Source organism: Cetorhinus maximus, chromosome 1 (genome assembly GCF_964194155.1).
Source record: "Cetorhinus maximus chromosome 1, sCetMax3.hap1.1, whole genome shotgun sequence".
NCBI lineage: Eukaryota > Metazoa > Chordata > Chondrichthyes > Lamniformes > Cetorhinidae > Cetorhinus > Cetorhinus maximus.
The window spans coordinates 215,792,882-215,814,808 of record NC_135879.1 but is presented as its reverse complement, the minus strand read 5'-3'; the positions used below and the strand labels follow the sequence as shown (position 1 = coordinate 215,814,808).

The 21,927-nt window shown below is 43.2% G+C and overlaps 1 protein-coding gene across 1 annotated transcript in view; it reads right to left on the bottom strand.

Annotated features, from left to right (window-relative positions):
* LOC144687242 (uncharacterized) overlaps window positions 1–15,341 on the bottom strand; it is a 51,899-nt gene extending 36,558 nt beyond the window's left edge. The window contains exon 1 of the mRNA XM_078553067.1: window positions 15,148–15,341. Coding sequence (XP_078409193.1) covers window positions 15,148–15,202 — 55 coding nt within the window. The 5' untranslated portion in view covers window positions 15,203–15,341. The remainder of the gene's footprint in view (window positions 1–15,147) is intronic.
* Between the last annotated feature and the right edge of the window lie 6,586 nt (window positions 15,342–21,927).

The following is a 21,927-nucleotide window of genomic DNA, read 5'->3' as shown; positions in this document are numbered from 1 at the left end:
TCCAGTCTCTTCCCACTTACATCCGTGATTCGTCAGATGCCCTACGTCATATCAACAATTCCCTGTTCCCCGGCCCCAACCGCCTCCTCTTCACCATGGACATCCAATCCCTCTACACCTCCACCCTGCACCAGGATGGTCTGAGGGCTCTCCGCTTCTTCCTTGAAGAGAGGCCTGAACCTTCACCATCCACCACAACTTTCCTTCGCCTGGCTGAACTTGTTCTCTCACTGAACAATTTCTTCTTAAACTTGTCTCGCTTCCTCCAAATAAAAAGGTGTGGCTATGGATACCCACATGGGCCCCAGTTATGGCTGACTCTTTATGGGGTATGCAGAACATTCCTTGTTCCAGTGCTACTCAGGCCACCTCCCACAACTTTTTTTGGTACATCGATGACTGTTTTGATGCCAATTCATGCTCTCGTCTGGACCTGGAAAAATTTATCAACTTTGCTTCCAATTTCCGCCCCTCTCTCACCTTCACATGGTCCATCTCTGACACTTCCCTCCCCTTCCTTGACCTCAGTCTATCACCAGAAATGGAGACACGGTCTACCAATATTAATTACAAGCCCACCAACTCCCACAGCTACCTCGACTATAGCTCCTCATACCCTGCTTCCCCCGAGGACTACATCGCATTCTCTCAGTTCCTTCACCTCTGTCGCATCTGTTCCGATGATGCCACTTTCCAAAATGGCGCTTCAAACATGTCTTCCTTCACCGAGGTTTCCCACCCACTGCGGTTGACAGAGCCCTCAGCCGTGTCCGACCCACCTTCTGCGCCTCTGCCCTCACACCTTCCTCTCCCTCCCAGAACCATGATAGGGTCCCCCTTGTCCTCACTTTTCACCCCACCAGCCTCTGCATTCAAAGGATCATCCTCTGCCATTTCCACCAACTCCAGCATGATGCCACCACCAAAAACATCTTCCCCTCACCCTGTCAGCATTCCGTAGGGCCGTTCCCTCCAGGACACCCTGGTCCACTCCTCCATCACCCCCAATACCTCATCCCTTTCAAAATACAGAAAATGCTTCTTCCCATGCAATTGCTGAAGATGCAACACCTGCCCCTTTACTTCCTCCCTCCTCACCGTCCAAGGGCCCAAATACCCCCTTCAGGTGAAGCAACACTTTACTTGCACCTCCTTCAATTTGGTCTATTGCATTCGCTGCTCCCAATGCAGTGTCCTCTACATTGGAGAGACCAAACGCAGACTGGGTGACCGCTTTGCAGAACACGTCCAGTCTGTCCACAAGCATTACCCAGACCTCCCTGTCGCTTGCCATTTCAACACTCCACCCTGCTCTCATACCTACATGTCCGTCTTTGGCCTGCTGCAATGTTCCAGTGAAACTCAACACAAACTGGAGGAACAGCACCTCATCTTCCGATTAGGCACTTTACAGCCTTCCAGACTTAAAAGAGTTCAACAACTTCAGATCATGAACTCTCTCCTCTATCCTCAGCCCTTTTTTAATCCCCTTTTTTCTACATTCATTTTTATTTTTTTATCCATGGTTTTATCCCTTTTTTTTAAATCCCCCCTTCTATCCTATTTTCTATCCTCCCCGCCCGCTCCCCCCTCCCCCCCACCCCCCCCCACCACCACTGACCCCTGCCCCCACCCCATCCCCTAAAAGGCCATCTGTTACTTGTTCCATGTTGTTCTTTCACACAATGCCACCCTTGTTCTGCTATTATCACATTCTGCCTTCTTACCTTTGCACCACTATCAGCACCTTTTTTCAACCCTTACCATCACAATTAACATTCCTTTTGTCCTTTAGTTCATGACATCTTTGTCAATCTCTCCTTTGTCCCCACCTATCGCTGGCCTTTTATCCAGCTTCACCTGCTCCACCCCCCCCTTAAAGAGTATAAATTTCATCATATTTCCACTTCTCTTCAGCTCTGGATTACCAATCCAGTGACAATACCACTACGTCACGGCCTCCCCTTACAGGCAGTGTGATGGAGAATGCACCAGTTAATGGTGACAACAGTTAACTGCCTAGCATTATTTGAAATTTAAATCAGGCAGCTTGACTGATTAGTCAAGACATTGCCCTGAGGAATGAACCAGCAAATGGCTATCACTTATTTTATTTAGCCGAAACAGGTGCAATGCGTGTACATACTCTCACTTGTTCTTGCTATTTTCCTGATGAGTGGAAGACAAAAAGCTTTGACAAAATGTCTTTTTTCAGCAATACTAGAGTTAGTTGTATTTTGGACCTCATGCAGTTTGCAGTTCAGCGAAGTAATCCAGAGCAAATGACAAGTTAGATCTGCACTGTAAGCAGAGTAAAGAACCAGCGTCATCACTGACTGCATGGAACGCAGGTGAGGTATAATCTCAGTTTGAATCTTGAGGCAGCAGAAGCTGGAAGATTACTTAGTCTGAAGTTAGTAGGAGAATCCACAGTGGGCCTCACAGTTTCTTATTGCAAAAGAAAGTAACCGGCTGAATTAGCATGGAAGCATTGAAAAATAACCAGAACTGGGAATGGGGCATCCAGAAGAGAATTCTCCAGAGCACTGTGGCATACTTATTGGTGTTGCCTCCATAAGTAAAAATAGCTTTGGAAGATTGATGTGCCCTATAAGAGAATTCTTTGGGTGAGGGAGGGGGGAGGAGGAGGAGTAAAAAGTAAACCTGAGTGCATAACATACATAGTTATAAACCATATTGTTAACAGTGGTTTTTTTGTTTAATTCTTTTATATAGAAAAATGTTTTGTTTTTTAAAAAAGTGAAATCTTGTAGTATAGCTCTACTGGTTAAAAATGAGGTATTTGGATTTCTTTTTAAATGTTAATGGTCCCCAACTGGAGTGTAACACTAAATAGCACTGTTCACATGACCAACTTAAACTGGTCAGAATTCAACAGGAGTTTGTTAATACAACCAATAAATAAATGTCCCATACAGAGTTGCACAATGCTGCTTTTTGTTTCACCTGCTGCATAAACAGATAATTCAGCAGGTTTCCCCAATAAGCTGGTTGACGATCCAAACAGTTCAAGAAGGGCCCTGTTGGAAATGCCTGTCGTGGACAGGATGAGGCTCATTGTGATTGTGAATAACAACTTGCTAGTCACATGATACCAGAGAGTGAGAGAGAGAGAGAGATCGTGCCTCCTGCCAATGAAACCATGCTGTGGTACAATGGGAGGGGAGAAACTAGCATAGAATATATATTAAAAACAAAAAAGGAGCATAATTACCTTTGTTGTTGAGTAAGAAGGGGGTGCATATGAATTTGTTTACTGTAAAATTTACAATGGAATATAGTTTACTCTGACTTCTGATCACAATAAGCAGACATTCTAGCGCAGTCTTATTTTGATAGATGTTATCCTTTTGATGATATTCAGTTGAAGCCTTCATTGCCTGATCTAGTGGTTCACTTCAAGGTATGTAAATTCCTTGGACATGTTGAGACTTGCCATGATACTAAATACAGTAAAATTTTGTTCCATTGTGGTATTTATTAAAGAAAGTATATATTTCTCTGAATACTGAAGCAAAAACCCAAAACTTTATTAATTGAGGCAAGAGGGAAAAACCTGGACTTCACATCAACCAAAACCAGGTCACAAGGGTTTTGTTTGGAGTGCAGAACAAATAAACCATTTACTATACAAAGGGCATGCCACTGCTTTATATTAGAGTGTGCACACACCCATTAGACTGAATGTTTACTGAGAAAAGGAAAGTTTAAAAATAACCTTAGTAAAGCTTAAAATTGAAGTACTGCTGTCTTAATGAGGAAGTAAAACACAAGACTTAAATTAGAGGGGGAGAAAAACCCCCCACATCGTTCATGTGGCCAGGTCCAAAATAAATCAAATAGAAATTCAGTTCCAGCTTTTACAATGCTCTCTGTCAGAGGGCGGGTGCATTCCCATTCTCTCCAGCTTCCTAAAAGCATATTGTAGCAAGAGGTTTAGAAAGGATTGAAAGGGGAAATCTGTTCACCCAGAGGGTGGTGGGATTCTGGAACTTACTGCCTAAAAAAGGGTGGGGCAGAAACCCTCACAACATTAAAGTACTTGGATATGCACTTGAAGTATCGTAACCAACCAGGCTATAGGCCAAGAGTGGGTTTAGACTGGATGGCTACTTGTTAGCCTGTGCAGGTGCAATGAGCTCTTTCGAGGTTGCCAAATTAGATGCATATTGTGAGTGCATATGTCTTACTTGATGTCCAAGAAAATATAGAGAACAGCACCTCTACTCATGGCCTTCATTGATCACAAAGGCTTTCGATTCTATTGATGGGGAGGGATGTGGAGTGTCCTCCTCAAATTTGGCTGCCCACAGGAATTAATCATCACCCTCCATCTGTTGCACAATGACGTGCATGCTGTGATCTACCACGAGTGCAAACTGGAGTCAAGCAAGGCTGTGTCATCGCACCAACGCTCTTTTCCATCTTCTTCACCGCAACACCCTACCCCATTCCATGAAGCTCCCCGCCAGAGTAGAGATACTCTGCACGAGTGGAAAACTATTCAGCATACGCCACTTCCAGTCAAGAACCAAGATCACCCCAACCTCTGTCAGAGCTGCAGCATGCTGACGACACTTGCATAGGCACACACTGGTTTGGAGAGTGAGCTCCAAACTATCATCGCACATTCATGGAGTGCGAGAAAGAATGGGCCTTAGGCTAAACATCTGGAAGACAAAAGGTCCTCTACAGCCTGCTCCCACTGTGCAACATTGTCCCATGGCCATCAAGATCCACAGCGAGCCTTTGGACATGGATCATTTCTCATACCTTGGGAGCCTCCTCTCAGCGAGGGCAGGCATCAATGACGAAACTCAGCATTGCCTCCAGTGTGCCAGCACAGCCTTCGGCTGTCTGAGGAAAAAATTTAAAAAGTGTTTGATGACAAAGACCTCAAACCTGGCACAAAGCTCATGCTCTACAGGGCTGCAGTGCTACCTGCTCTCCTGTACGCGTCAGAGTTATGGACAATGTAGAGCAGACACCTTAAATCACTGGAGAAATATCACCAGCGATGCTTGCACAAAATCCTGCAAATTCACTGGCAGGGTAGCTGCTCACTCAGGCCAACATCCCCAGTATTGAAGTACTGGTTATAGCTAATCAGCTACACTGGGTGGGCCACACCTTCCACATGCCTGACACAAGGCTCCCAAAACAAGCTCTCCACTTAAAGCTTTGTCATGACAAGGAGTTACCAGGAGGGCAAAGGAAATGCTCAGGGACGTCCTCAACACCTCCCTGAGAAAAATCCAACATCCCCACCAATTTGTGGCAATCTCTTGCTAGAGACCACCCAAACCAGAGACGACGCATCGTGAAGGTGCCAACCATTTTGTACATCTCCGACAGGTCCAGGTGGAGGCCAAGCACAAACAGCAGACGGAGTGTACCAAAATCCCAGCATCCCACCCACCCACCTACCTCATCAAACACTACCTGCGGCAGTGAGTGGATTCAGCATTGAACTTTTTATGTCACCTCAGGACCCACAGCCCTGGAGTGGAAGAAAGTTATCCTCAGTTCTGAGGGACTGCCTAAGAAGTATATATTTTACCTAGTGACTACTGGAAACCAGTACAATTGAAGCATTAATTGGAGGCTAATTTACAGCATGGAAAACCAGCCAACACAGTAGGAAAGTTTGACTTGCTACTATCTTAAGGTGACAACTAATTGCATTACCTGATAGAGTTAAGCAAAGTTTTTTTGCAAGAACTGTGAGAAGCATTTCTTACAAAGATCACAGGTAGTCACATTACAAACCTCTAACCATAATGAGGAGAAATATTTCCAGAGAAAAAAAATAGCAAAGAGAAAGAGGAAGAGAAGAAAGAAAATAAGGAAATGAAAGTGCTTGCATTTAAATAGTGGCTTGCAAAACATCACAACACCCCATAGCACTTTACAGCAAATGAAATACTTTTGAAGTGTAGTCACCATTGTAATGCAGCAACAACCATTTGCATCAAACCAGGCCCCATACACAGCAGCAAGATAAACGACCAGATATTTTGTTTTAGGTAGGTTGATTGAGTAAGTAAGTGATGTTAGTCAGGACACTGGGAGAACTTCCTCCAATAGGACTAGAACTTTTATGTTCACTTGAAGAGGAAGGTGAGCCCATATAGTTTAATGTTTCATTCAAAATGTAGAATCTCTTACAGTGCAGCATCATGGGAAGGGAATGCATGTGCGCTACAATCCTGGTGATCCGTGACCAAGTACAACAAATTGGCCAACATTGCAAATACCTTGCAAGGAGACCGATGCATAAAAATTGAGGACCCAAGATAACTTGTACAGATCTTAGCTGTGTGTTGGGGGTCTTCCTCAATGAAATAGAACCACAAGAGGCATACACTCAAAGGAGGCACATTTGCTCTTTGCTAATGTAATCCAAAACTAATTCCAATGCTCACTTTCTCTCCGTAGCCCTGGATCTTATGCAATCTCAAATATTTATCTGCTTTTGTTTTAAAGATGCAACAGTCTTTGCCCGTTCCCCGAAGCAAAATATTTCACACTCCTAATTGCCTACGTGAAGAAATTTCAACAGATAGAAAGTTGAGAGAAAATTCAGCAAATACTTACAAATAAATATAATGCCAAGGGCAAGCTGCTGTTTGAAGCAAACAGCGAGCGGCATAAATGGACCAGCAATGGACCAGAGCTGCACGTTAATAACGGCATGCCTTGTCAACAATGTTATTTTACCAGTAAAATCCAGCTAATTCCATAGACGCCTGAATTTGCAACTAACAGACAAACTCTGTGGTTAGTGCCAATCAATGCAGAAAATACATAAAGGCAGGCCATCATCAAGGGTTAAATTTCTATCTATTATTACTCTTTGTTAAATCACTTAAGAATTAGATCAAATTTCACAAAAATCTGTCCACATTCAACAAAAATAAACCCATTTTCCTTGATGTAAATTGCCCTCATTTCAGTGCTCAAAACTTACAGCACGGGAATAAACCATTTGGCTGGTGTTTATGCTCCACATTAGCCTCCTCCCATTCTATTTACTTCATCTCACTTTATCAACAGATCCTTCTCTTTTCTGCCTCCTGGATTCCTCTGAAAAGAATCATCAGTTCATCTTCCAGAATATAGAGGAAAATGTGCATGGAGTACATGCAAGATCAGAGTGTCCAGTATGGTGTCTTATTGTTATGGGCCACATCTCACATTATGATACAACTGTACAATGGAGTGCAAAGGCAAACTCCTGATCATAGGGGCCGCAGGGGTCAGTGATCTCCTGCATTTGTTATCCTTGTAATCGTTTCCACAAATACACTTAAACCTGTGCTGGTTATCTTCATTATCCCATGCATTTCACAATGCTCATGAATTTGATTTCAAATTATGGATTCTAATAGATTGCCCAGAATTGACATTAAACTCACCAATTTATAGTTGCCTGGTTTATCCTTCTCTGCTTTTAAGAAAAGGTGATACGTTGGCTTACCTGCCACTGCACCCCCACCCCAGAACAATTTGCACATCAAAAGGAAGATTAAAACATTGCAGTCAGAACTTCTGATATTTCTTCTCAAGTTCCTTCAGTCATCTAAAAAGGTGAAAGCCAATTAATAGTGGCTTTTGTCTCTTCAGCCTCGGTAACTTTGTTGTTCAGTCACTGCCAACTAGTTGTGCCTCAGTGTAGAAACTCTGTTTTCAATGCGGCAATTTCTTTCAAAACCTGAACAAGTGAGACTTGGTTCAGCTTCCAAGCTGAAAGTTGGTCAATTTGGACACCAGTGGCAACTGCCAAATTGTACAGACAGAATGATGGATTGCCTTTAGTATGCACTTGTCACTAGGCCCAGCAGGGCACAATAAGAAGGGCTGGCAGGTGCACTGCCTGGAATTGCCATCATGCCTCCCATCTCATCTCCAAACCTGGGCACAGCTTACACAGACTTAAGATCGATATCTCCAGAAGTTACGATTTAACTAGAACTCAGTGATGGAGCAAAGTTACCTCCTTTAAGGAGGAACTCTAAAGCCAATTAGTCATTTTTTTTTTTAAAAATGAATCAGTATTTCCATCCTTTCTCCCTCTCCAAAGTACCTGTCCTTCATTCAGCACCCCCACAGCTGAGTTATGTCTCAGAAATATTTTGGAATATAAGACCATAAGACCATAAGACATAGGAGCAGAAATTAGGCCATTCAGCCCATCGAGTCTGCTCCGCCATTTAATCATGGCTGATAAGTTTCTCAACCCCATTCTCCCGCCTTCTCCCCGTTACCTTTGATCCCCTTACCAATCAAGAACCTATCTATCTCGGTCTTAAATACACTCAATGACCTGGCCTCCACAGCCTTCTGTGGCAATGAATTCCATAGATTCACCACTCTCTGACTAACAAAGTTTCTCCTCATCTCAGTTCTAAAAGGTCTTCCCTTTACTCTGAGGCTGTGCCCTCAGGTCCTAGTCTCTCCTACTAATGGAAACATCTTCCCCACGTCCACTCTATCCAGGCCTTTCAGTATTCTGTAAGTTTCAATCAGATCCCCCCTCATCCTTCTAAACTCCATCGAGTATAGACCCAGAGTCCTCAAACGTTCCTCATATGTTAAGCCTTTCACTGCTGGGATCATTCTCGTAAACCTCCTCTGGACCCTCTCCAGGGCCAGCACATCCTTCCTGAGATACGGGGCCCAAAATTGCTCACAATATTCTAAATGTGGTCTGACCAGAGCCTTATAAAGCCTCAGCAGCACATCTCTGTTTTTATATTCTAGTCCTCTTGAAATAAATGCCAACATTGCATTTGCCTTCCTAACTACCGACTCAACCTGCAAGTTAACCTTAAGAGAATCCTGGACTAGGATGCCCAAGTCCCTTTGCACTCCAGATTTCTGAATTCTCTCCCCATTTAGAAAATAGTCTATGCCTCTATTCTTCCCACCAAAGTGCATGACCTCACACTTCCCCATGTTGTACTCCATCTGCCACTTCTTTGCCCATTCTCCTAACCTGTCCAAATCCTTCTGCAGCCTCCCCGCCTCCTCAGTACTACCTGTCCCTCCACCTATCTTTGTATCTTCTGTAAACTTAGCCAGAATGCCCTCAGTTCCTTCATCTAGATCATTAATGTATTAAGTGAAAAGTTGTGGTCCCAACACTGACCCCTGAGGAACTCCACTAGTCACTGGCTGTCATCCTGAGAAGGACCCCCTTAACCCCACTCTCTGCCTCCTGCCAGACAGCCAATCTTCTATCCATGCTAGTACCTTGCCTCTAACACCATGGGCTCTTATCTTACTGAGCAGCCTCCTGTGCGGCACCTTGTCAAAGGCCTTCTGGAAGTCCAAGTAGACAACATCCATTGGCTCTCCTTTGTCTAACCTACTCGTTACCTCCTCAAAGAATTCTAACAGATTTGTCAGGCATGACCTCCCTTGATAAAACCATGCTGACTCTGCCCTATTTTATCATGCACTTCCAAGTATTCTGAAATCTCATCCTTAATAATGGACTCTAAAATCTTACCAACGACCGAGGTCAGGCTAATCGGCCTGTAATTTCCCGTCTTTTGCCTCACTCCCTTCTTAAACAGAGGTGTTACATTAGCGATTTTCCAGTCCTCTGGGACCCTCCCTGACTCCAGTGATTCCTGAAAGATCACCACTAACGCCTCCACTATCTCTTCAACTATCTCCTTCAGAACTCTGGGGTGTAATCCATCTGATCCAGGTGATTTATCCACCTTCAGACCTTTCAGTTTTCCTAGCACCTTCTCCCTGGTAATGGCCACCATACTCACCTCTGCCCCCCGACTCTCTTGAACTTTGGGGATGTTACTCGTGTCTTCCACCGTGAAGACTGACGCAAAGTACCTATTCAGTTCCTCCGCCATTTCTTTGTTCCCCACTACTACTTCTCAAGCGTCATTTTCCAGCGGCCCAATGTCCACTTTTGCCTCTCTCTTACCCTTTATATATCTAAAAAACTCTTGCAATCTTCTTTTATATTACTGGCTAGTTTACCCTCATATTTAATCTTCTCGCTCCTTATTTCTTTTTTAGTTGTCCTCTGTTGGTCTTTGTAGGCTTCCCAATCCCCTGGTTTCCCACTGCTCTTCGCCACATTGTATGCTTTCTCTTTAGCTTTTATGCTGTCCCTGACTTCCCTTGTCAGCCATGGTTGCCTTGTCCTCCCTTTAGTATGCTTCTTCTTCCTAGGGATGAATTTTTGCTGTGTAAAAAAAGCCTTTTCACCCTAGTTTTACATGGCTTCTTGATTAAGAAGCCTAGAAAACAGGTTGTGTTTTAAGCAAGTTTAGTCGAATCACTGTTCATATGTTGACTGACTTTAATGAAAACTCTTCTAAATAACCAACTATCTGTTCCACAGCACATATTGTTTATGAATAGCACATTTGAACTCCAGTTCCAGTTTTTATTTATGGAATGATTGCACTTACTGTCAACATCATGTACAGAAACCTTCTCTACATAGTCACATGTGCAGGAAAAGACAGTTTATCCTGTTTGTGGGATGAGGAAGAGGAAGAGCACAAGAGCAAGGGAGCATGAGTGACTTCAAATAACAAGATTCAGCCACAATTTTAACCAGTGACCTGAACAGGGAAGTTGTTGTAGCTTTCCCACCAGATGAAAAGTGGGAGCAGATAGAGAAGCCTGTGCTGAACGAATATTTTATCCTTTCATTGAAATACTCCTTTGGACACCCACAAGCAAACTTAGGCTTCCACTTCCCTGAGCACGAGACCCCCAGCTGGACAGCACTCAAAGCCTATCCCGCCACCTACCTGGCATTAGTGCTTGGCTTCCCAACCATGTGGTTTTCCCAAACAAAAATAAAAATACCTGGAAAAACTCAGCAGGTCTGGCAGCATCTGCGGAGAGGAACACAGTTAACGTTTCGAGTCTGTATGACTCTTCAACAGAACTAAGTAAAAATAGAAGAGAGGTGAAATATATGCTGGTTTAAGGGGGGGTGGGACAAGTAGAGCTGGATAGAGGGCCAGTGATTGGTGGAGATAACCAAAAGATGTCACGGACAAAAGGACAAAGAGGTGTTGAAGGTGGTGATAATTAGCACATTCCTTAGATAATAAGGGTAGAAAGCAGGACAAGCAAGGTACAGATAGCCCTAGTGGGGGTGGGGTGGGGTGAAGGAATCGAAAAAGGCTAAAAGGTAGAGGGAAACAACGGATGGAAATACATTTAAAAATAATGGAAATAGGTGGGAAAAGAAAAATCTATATAAATTATTGGGAAAAAAAGGGGGGGAAATCGGAAAGAGGGTGGGGACGGAGGAGAGAGTTCATGATCTAAAATTGTAGAACTCAATATTCAGTCCGGAAGGCTGTAAAGTGCCTAGTCGGAAGATGAGATGCTGTTCCTCCAGTTTGCGTTGAGCTTCACTGGAACAATTCAACAATTTTAGATCATGAACTCTCTCCTCCATCCCCACCCCCTTTCCGATCCCCCCCTTTTTTTCCAATAATTTATATAGATTTTTCTTTTCCCACATATTTCCATTATTTTTAAATGTATTTCAGTCCATTGTTTTATCTCTACCTTTTAGCCTTTTTCGTTTCCTTCACTCCACCCCACCCCCACTAGGGCTATCTGTACCTTGCTTGTTCTGCTTTCTACCCTTAATTAGCATATTCCTTAGATAATATCACCACTTCAACACCTCTTTGTCCTTTTGTCTGTAACATCTTTTGGTTATCTCCACCTATCACTGGCCCTCTATCCAGCTCTACTTGTCCCACCCCCCCTTAAACCAGCTTATATTTCACCTCTTTTCTATTTTTACTTAGTTCTGTTGAAGAGTCATACGGACTCGAAACGTTAACTGTGTTTCTTTCTGCAGATGCTGCCAGACCTGCTGAGTTTTTCCAGATATTTTTATTTTTGTTTTGGATTTCCAGCATCTGCAGTTTTTTGCTTTTATCCATGTGGTTTTCCTCTTCTTTATGCTGACACTCCCAAGTGGGATTTAAATGAGATCTGGGAGTTGGATAAACTGGATCGGGTGGGAAATTAACAGGAAGCAGTGGAAAACTGCATGGGAGGTTTAAGCTTTCCTTAAGATAAAAGCAAAATACTGCGGATGCTGGAAATCTGAAATAAAAACAGAAAATGCTGGAAAAAACTCAGCAGGTCTGGCAGCATTTGTGGCGAGAGAAAGAAGTCCAACTCATGGACTTGAAACATTAACTCTGTTTCTCTCTGCACAGATGCTGCCAGACCTGCTGGATTTTTCCAGCATTTTCTGCTTTTATTAAGTTTCCCTTAGTTGTGAGATCCCAGGTGATTACTCCTGCTCCTCCTGGCCCCAAAACTGAAAATATGCTAAAATAAATAGTCTCCTCAGGCCTATTCTGAGCCCAGCTACTCTTTCCCACTGCCTTTACCTGGCAGGAACCCTCCAGCAGCTTCTACACCAGTTTAAACTGCAGTCAAGTCTCAATGGTTACTGAGAGACCCGACATGAATCTGTCAAAGAATTTTGCCAGTTTTTGGGGCAGCTTCTATCGCCATCTGCTCAGTAGAGCAGCTCAAGTTCAGAACAGTGAGCTCCTGGAAGCTTTCTGGTGAGTGGGTAAACTGGGCTATGGACCACACTCCTGGTTTCTGTCTAGTGGGTACTGTTAAAATTATTCCATTGTTCATGGCTTTAATACTCATTGTAATCTGCTTTACGGGTTATATAGAAAAAAGGAATTAACAACCCCATCCAGCTATTTCTCGTCATGGGCAGGTTTAAAACAACGTGACACCTTTCATAACCTCCAGACGTACCAAAGGATTTCAATTAAGTACTTTTGGAGGTGCAGTCACTGTTGGAACGCTAGAAATCACAGCAGTCAACTTCCGAGCTGAAAGATCCCACAACAGCAATGAGACAAATGATCAGATCAAATGTTTTAACAATGTGGGTTAAGGAATGTTTTGGCTACAGGCCTGTGCTTTTTAAAAACTATCCTGTGGAATCATTTACATCCACCCGAGTGGAAAGATGGGCCCAACTCATCTAGAAAATACTGTAGCATTTCCAATGCTGGAGTATTGTTAATGGTATTTATATTTATATCAAGATACACATGTGAAGGGCATTGTTTCATTAAGCACTTTGACCACATAAATAGTGGACGTGTTAATTAGTTTAATTAGTTAATTAGTCTACTTCATTTTATTGGTATACTCAAGAGTATAAACAGGGGCCAGCCGGGACACTGGGTGTGAGAGGGGAGAGCTGTAAACCTGAACAAACTCAATAAACTCTCAGTGAAGCAAAGCTCTGTATCTTGATTTTGAAATCACCAACTGGCTTGGATTCTATTAACAAATACTTCTGAAATTGTGTGCTTAAATTGTTGGTGTTTTGATCAAAATTTCTGACTCAGGGCAGAAGAGTCCTACACCGAGCCATGGCTAACACTTCATTGGTGACCATTTTAATTTCTTTTGAATGAAATACCTCAAGATTTTTCAATTTATTTTTTAAAAACGCTTTATATTAGTAGGGTTCTGGACTTCCGTTGACACAGCTGTGTTGCCGATAATTGCTCAAGTAGCAGGGCTTCAAATACTGACAATTTTTTGGCAGTTGTGCAATTGAGGAAGTAATCATCTCCTACAGTCTTTGATTTGTGCTGAGGGATTTGTTGTAGTCAGATGCAAGCAGCCATTAGGCACCTGGATATGCTCAAAATATAAACTGTAGTTGAGCCTTTGGGTTTAAAAGGCAGCAATGAATTAGTGATAGTGGTAAGAATGTGGAACTCAGCCACATGGAGTGGTTGAAGCAGATAGCATTGATATATTTAAGGGGAGGCTTGATGCATCCACGAGGAAGAAAGGAATTGAGGGATATAAATAGGAACATGCTCAAATCGGAGTTTAAACATCGAAGTATATAGATCGGTTGGCATGAATGGCCTGCATGTTTCTATGTTGTACATTCTGTGCAACTCCAAATATTTCAAGTAGCACACAAAATACTTAACAGTACTAGTCCTCGCTCCAGGCCTACCCTACTACAATGCTACACACAGTATTCAAGAAAGTTTTTTAAAAAAACACATACTTCACCAAGAAAATTGATCAGGCATCTCAGAAAAATTAGCATAAGCTTGATCTTTAAACCCTCAATTTAACTTCCTGGTATTAAAACCAATTTTAATCCTTTAGGAATTTCAATATCACTTATTTGGTAATAAAGTATAACAAAGCATTTGTTTAAAAAAATGTATTTGCCACTACTCCACAGTGAGTTCATTTGACAGTGAGTTTGCAAACCTTTTATATCTGGTGTACAGTAGGAATCTAAAAACTGGTTGCAACAATGCACTTTTGACAATGAACAGCAGAATAATACATTTAAACTGTGGAGGGACCAGGAGACGAATGTGAAGCTCCCAAATGGGCCATCATTCCAACTGGTCTGGGTAATTCCTGGTCCCAAACACTCATGTTGGCATTACTTGGTGTATAAATGCACTCTTCAAACGTTTAAACTACATTCAGCATTAGATGTACAGTGCAGACTTTTCTCCCTTTCCTCAATAGCTGGTTGGCCAGTGCCCAGCTATACCTTTTCTACAATACACAGTGACTGAACCCGGCTATAATATCCCGATCGCGTCGCTCTCCTTACAGAAGTCTAAACATACGACACAAAAAAAAGCCATTTTGGTATCTTCTTCCAGTTTAGATTCTCTCAACAAAACACCTTTGCCAAAATTCCAGGCTTTTGTCCTGTCGTTTGCTCTAAAAGAGAACACGCTGGAAATACACAGCAAGTCCCTTCACATTTACAATAAAAGGACAGCTTAATATCCCTGAAACCACTGAGCATTGTCAACTTAGATTTCTAGCATTTGGAGCTTTACTTTTTTTCCCCCCTCTTATTCCCAATTTGTTTGGACAGAGAATAAAGAGAAAAAAGTGTGACAGAGAGAGAGGTAGAGATTGCTACACAGGTAACATTGTGATTACTAATCTGTTTTAAATAGTTTAGTGTTAATTTCTGAAGTATTTACAAGATTTTAAAGCAAACGCAAGTAAGACACGTCTGTCTAATCTGTAAATGAAACCCGAAAGTTGGTAAATATTCCTCACCGACAGACGAGACCACAACCAGAAGCGAGTAGTATCTGTGCCCGGGGTGTTTCATGGTGTTTGTGGTAAAAAAGCTGATCTCTCGCTTGGCCGGTGGGAATTTCAGCGGCGATTACACTCCTCTTTCACTCTGCTGGCAGCAGCTATTGCTGCTCTCTGTGTTTTGCCTATTGTGTGATCATACCGGTAGAACAACTGAGGAGCCAGCGCTATCATATGATTCCCATCATGTGACAAGTCCCAGCTATTGCAACAACTATTTTAATTCCGCACTCTGCGGAGGTGGGGTTTATGATCTCGGGAAGAGGCTTTCAATCAAAACTTTGTACCGCTTTAAAAAATAACAAACCGTTCGTGTAAATAATTTCAATTCAATTGGCAAAATCATTCTTGAATATGTAAAGTTTCAGAACAAATTCTGTTTTCTTCCACTTTTGACACCGCGAGTGACATGCTGAAGTCACTAGTGCCGGATCTCTGTCCCGGAGCTTGTGAGAGGGAGCATTTGCTTCAGAGAGCAGAATCAGAGAGATGGCACACTTGTTAAAACACGGAGCTTTGCTGACAAGCCAAAATACGCCGAGTAAGATTTGTGTCACACAAACAAATGCCAGGCAATAACCATCTCCAACGGAAGATAATCTAACCGTTTCCCCTTGACATTCAGTGGCGTTAGCTTTGATCAACCCCCCACTGTCAACATCCTGCGAGTTACCATTGACCAGAAACTGAACTGGATCAGCCACATATATATTGTGACTGCAAGAGCTATGTCAGCGGCTGGGAATCCTTTGGTGGGTAACTCACCTCCTGACTCCCCATAGCCTGCCCACCAAGGCACAAGTCAGGAGTGTGATGGAATACTCTCCACTTGCCTGGATGGGTGCAGCTCCCACAATACTTGGAGCTTGACACTATCCAGAACAAAGTAGTCTGCTTGAGCAGCACCCTATCCACCATAACTTCACTCCCACTACCATACCCCTTAAGCAAGAACTATACAGGATAGCTTCAGCAGAGCCACTGGGAGTGGAGGTGTAGGATGAGGCTTCTATCAGTATCCAATCCTTCTTTGTCAGGTTTTCCAGTTCTCCCCTGTCGCACGCCCCCACCCACCCCCCCATGCCAATCCACTGCTTTGTTCTTCCTCTGGACCCATCTATTATTTCCATACGTGTTTCATTATCACATCCCTTTGCCTTGCACCATTCTCACTTTTGTCATTTAATTATTCCTCTCTCCAGACTTTTCCCCTAGGTTCTTTTCTTTGGCTCTTAATTTATTTAAACACTTAAAATCTCTTAACATCTTCCATACCTGATCAAGAGTCATCAAACCAAAACATTAACTCTGTTTCTCTCTCTGCAGATGTTGCCAGACCTGCTGACTATTCCCAGCACATACTGTTTCTTTTTCAGATTTCCAGCATTGCCACAATACTATGCCTTTCAAAATAATGAGATTGTTTTGATATTTGGCTGAGTAGTGGTGAACAATCAGGCCTTGGTTGGTAGTTCTCATGCCTCTGAGTCACAAGGTGTTGAGTCCAAGTCCCAGCTTGAGCACAAAAATCAAGGCTGACACTCCAGTGCCACACTGAGGGAGTGCTGTACTGTTGGAGGTACTATCTTCCGGGTGAGATGTTAACCTGTCTGGTTGGGCAGAAGATCCCATGGCACTATTTTGAAGAAGAGCAGAGGAGTTTTCCTTGGTTTATATTGATTGATGGACAGAATCAAACTCTAATTTAAATGTCATAATGTAGTTCTAGTTTGCTTAGGACGGGTTTATTATTGGTGCCTTCTTCCTGGGGGCACTTGGTCATTTATTTTGCACCAGGTAGGCTTTATTGACCCCTTCAAAACAATTGTCCAACTGTTGCTTTTGATGGGATTCTGTCCTCCTTCAGCAATTGCTCCTCCATCAATCAATACAAACCAGGGAAAACTCCTCTACTCTCCTTCAAAATAGTGCCATGGGGTCCTTTGCCCAACCAGGCAGGTTAACGTCTCATCCGGAAGACAGTACCTGCAACGGTCCAGCACTCCCTCAGCAATCGTTCAGCAATTGCAAAACACCTCAGGTTGCCAGCAATGGGCTGTGTATTATCTGCCAAGTGACGAGGTCAGGTGTTGAAAATAAATCCTTTTATTTCAGCTTGCTGGATAAATCACATGCCCACTTGTGGTCACCTTGGCTTTGGAAAGTGGTAAATGTTATTAGACTATGATTTAGGCTATCAATTACCAAACAGATCTATTAACTGTAAGTAGAACTGTTACCTATAAAACTGTGTTGAACTGGTTTTCTATTCCCCAAAACAGAACTCCAGCAGTAGTGATACCAGTAGTGCTGGTACTACGGGTACTGACTATTTTGAACGAGTCTGAACTGATTCTCCTCCAACAGTAACAAGGATACAGTAAATTCACCAGAATTACAGATTTAATAACTTAGATTCTCCGACCTGAACTAGAAATACAGCAGAGCATGAAACATCTGCCCAACATCGTGTACTGACTCTGCTGTCCCAGGATTTAACAAACTGCAGCTGTTTAAAGGGGCAAGAATCATCAACTTTATTCTTCCTGTGTCAAAGCACACACTTCTGCTAAAAGAAAAATCTGTAATGTCAGCCTTCTCCAATCCAGATGTGGAACTGCAATTGCAGGAGGTTATATAAGGGGATGCATTGTTTGCTATGCAATGAGAACTGCTCAGGAGGCAGTAGAAGGAGGTGACTGTATGAGTGTTATAGAGTCATAGAATCATAGAGGTCTACAGCACAGAAAAAGGCCCTTTGGCCCATCGAGTCTGTGCTGGTCAAACAAGCACCTAACTATTCTAATCCCATTTTCCAGCACTGGGCCCGTAGCCTTGTATGCCATGGCATTGCAAGTGCACATCCAAATATTTCTTAAATGTTATGAGGGTTTCTGCCTCTACCACCCTTTCAGGCAGTGAGTTCCAGATTCCGACCACCCTCTGGGTGAAAAAATTCTTCCACACGTCCCCTCTGAACCTCTTGCCCCTTACCTTAAATCTATGCCCCCTGGTTATTGATCCCTCCACCAAGGGGAAAAGTTCCTTCCTGTCTACCCTATCTATGCCCTAATTTTATACACCTCAATCATGTCCCCCCTCAACCTCCTCTGCTCCAGGGAAAATAACCCCAGTCTATCCAATGTCTCCTCATAACTAAAACTCTCCAGCCCAGGCAACATCCTGGTAAATCTCCTCTGCACTCTCTCTAGTGCAATCACATCCTTCCTATAATGTGGAGTCCAGAACTGCACGCAAAACTCTAGTTGTGGCCTAGCCAGCGTTTTAGACAGTTCCAGCATAACCTCCCTGCTCTTATATTCTATGCATCAGCTAATAAAGGAAAGTATCCCATGTGCCTTTTTAACCACCTTATCTACCTTTCCCACTGTCTTAAGAGACCAGTGGACATGCACACCAAGGTCCCTCTGATCCTCGGTACTTCCCAGGGTCCTACCATTCATTGTGTATTCCCATGCCTTGTTTTCCCTGCACAAGTACATCACCTCACACTTATCCGGATTAAATTCCATTTGCCACTGATCAGCCCATCTGACCAGCCCGTCTATATCCTCCTGTAATCTAAGGCTAACCTCCTCACTATTTACCGTCCCACCAATTTTCGTGTCATCCATGAACTTATTGATCAACCCTCCTACATTCAAGTCTAAATCGTTTATATATACCACAAACAGCAAGGGACCCAACATTGATCCCTGTGGAACCCCACTGGACACAGGCATCCAGTCACAAAAACACCCCTCGACCATCACCCTCTGCTTCCTGCCACTCAGCCAATTCTGGATCCAATTTGCCAAATTGCCTTGGATCCCATGGGCTCTTACCTTCGTTATCAGCGTCCCATGCGGGACCTTATCAAAAGCCTTGCTGAAGTCCAAGTAGACTACGTCAAATGCATTGCCCTCATCTACACACCTGGTCACCTCTTCAAAAAATTCAATCAAATTGGTCAGACATGACCTCCCTTTAACAAAACCATGCTGACTGTCCTTGATTAATCCCTGCCTCTCCAAGTGTAGATTAATTCTGTCCCTCAGAATTGCTTCCAATAGTTTCCCCACCACTGAGGTTAGACTGACTGGCCTGTAGTTCCCTGGTTTATCCCTTCCTCCCTTCTTGAATAACGGTACCACATTGGCTGTCCTCCAGTCCTCTGGCACCTCTCCTATGGCCAGAGAGGTATTGAAAATTATTGCCAGCGCCCCTGCTATCTGCTCCCTTGCCTCACTCAACAGCCTGGGATACATTTCATTCGGGCCTGGAGATTTATCTACTTTTAAGCCTGCCAGATCACTTAGAACCTCCTTCCTTTCTATGCTAATTTCTTTAATTATATCACAGTCCTTCTGCCTGATTTCCATACCCATGTCGTCCCTCTCACTTGTGAACACCAACACCAAGTATTCATTCAGAACCCTACCTACATCTTCTGTGTCAACTGTGCACACAAAGCATAGTTACTCAATGAAAGTTTAGAAGGTCAAGCAAGGTAAGAGGACACAGCTGCAATTTCCAAGGATGAAGCAGATGTGATCCTGTGCTTTATAAATAGAGGCTTAGAGTACATAAACCAAGAGGCTATGCTAAACTTTGAAAACACGAGGTTGACCCCAGCTCGAGCATTGTCTCCAATTCTGAATGCCAAACTTTAGGAAGAATGGTAAGTGTTTGAAGAGGCTCCAGATGAGATTTACTTGAATGGTTGCAGGGTTGAGGGGTTTGAATTATATGGAGAGACTAGATAAATTGAGGCTGTTTTCCTTAGAGCAGAGAAAGCCAAGAGGAAATTTGATAGTGGTGTTTAAAGTCATGAATGGTTTAGATAGAGTAAATAAGGAAGAACTGTTTCCAGTGGCTCAAGGGTGGATGACCAGATACAGGTTGATTGGTAAAAGAACCAGAGGTGACATGAGTACTTGACTGGCATTTGGAATGCACTGCCTGATAGTGTGGTGGATATAGATTCAATAGAAGTCTTAAAAGGGGAAATGGATAAATGCATAAAGAAGAAAAAAATGCAGAGATTTGGGAAAAGAGTTGGGGAGTGTAACGAACTGGTTTGTTATTTGAAAGAGCTGGTGCAGACTCAATGGGCCGAATACCCTATTTCTGCATTGTATTACTCTATGATTCTTTGATTCTATGAACTGTACTAAGCATATCTGCTGCTTACAATAATGCACCCCTCCGTTAAAATGACTGATTTGTTTTTTTACTATCAATGCTCAGAAATAACATGGGACATTTGTACTTCCCCAGTCTTCACCTGTACATGTTCTATAACACAGCTCCTTGAATTCTTCTCACAGAAAGCCTTACACGACATGTGTTGCATCACCCATTGCATTGTACCATTATAACCCCTACATGCTGATAACGATGTATTAATGCCTGTCACGAGAATCAGTGGTAACCTTGCCCTTTTGCTTACTTTTTTAAGGACAACACAACTCACAATAGTCAGGAGAAATCTGCAATGACTGGAATAAAAGGGTTTCTTTTCAACACCTGACCTCACTACGTGGCTGATAATGCACAGCCCATTGCTCACAACCTGAGGTGCTTTGCAATTGTTAAAGGAGGACAGGATACCATCTAAAGCAGCAGCCGGAGAGTTTCCTCCCTGATTCCCACTGACTCCAGTTTTGCTAGGGCTCCTTGATGCCACACTCTGTCAAATGCAGCCTTGGTGTCAAGGGCAGTCACTCTCACCTCACCTCTGGAGTTCAGCTCTTTTGTCCATGTTTGGACCAAGGCTGTAATAGGGTCAGGAGCTGAGTGGCCCTGGAAGAACTCGAGCTGAGAGGCAGTGAGCAGGTTATTACTGAGTAATTGCTGCTTCTTAGCATTGTCGATGACCCCTTCCATCACTTTGCTGATGGTCGAGAGTAGACTAATGGACCAGTAGTTAGCCAAGTTGGATTCATCCTGCTTTTTATGGACAGGACATACCTGGACAATTTTCCACATTGCCAGGTAGATTGTTTTTAAAAATGCATTCTTTCAAGGGATGTGGGCGTCGCTGGCAAGTCCAGTATTTGTTTTCCATCCCTAATTGCCTTTGAACTGCTTGGCTTACTAGGCCATTTCAGAGGGCAGTTAAGAGTCAACCACATTGTTGTGGGTCTGGAGTCACATGTAGGCCAACCAGGTAAGGATGGCAGATTTCCTTTCCTAAAGGACATTAGTGAACCAGATGGATTTTTATAACAATCAATGATAGACAATCTTCCAATTCTTGGTTTTATTAATTGAATTTAAATACCACCAGCTGCTGAGGTGGGATTTGAACCCATGTGGTTGACTCTTAAATGCCCTCTGAGCAGGGGTAATTAGGGATGCTGGCCCAGCCAGCGACGCCCACATCCCATGAACAAATAAAACAAAATGTCCCCAGAACATGAGCCTGGGGCTTTGGACTACTAGTTCAGTGAGATTACCACTACACCACCATTTCCTAGGAGATGCCAGTGTGGTCGCTGTACTGGAATAGCTTCACAGGAGCAATGCTCCTAATCCCACATTCCCATATTCCTTCATTCCCCTCCCCTACAGCTATCTATCTTTCCTAGGTTTCTAACTCTGGTCGGAACTAATGTGGGAGGTTCAGACACATGACATTCGCTACAGCCTACAGAATTGTGGGCACATAAACACATTTCCCAGTAAGTGTTCTGGAGTTTAGTTGCATTAGCTTCTGGGTGATAGGATTGTGAC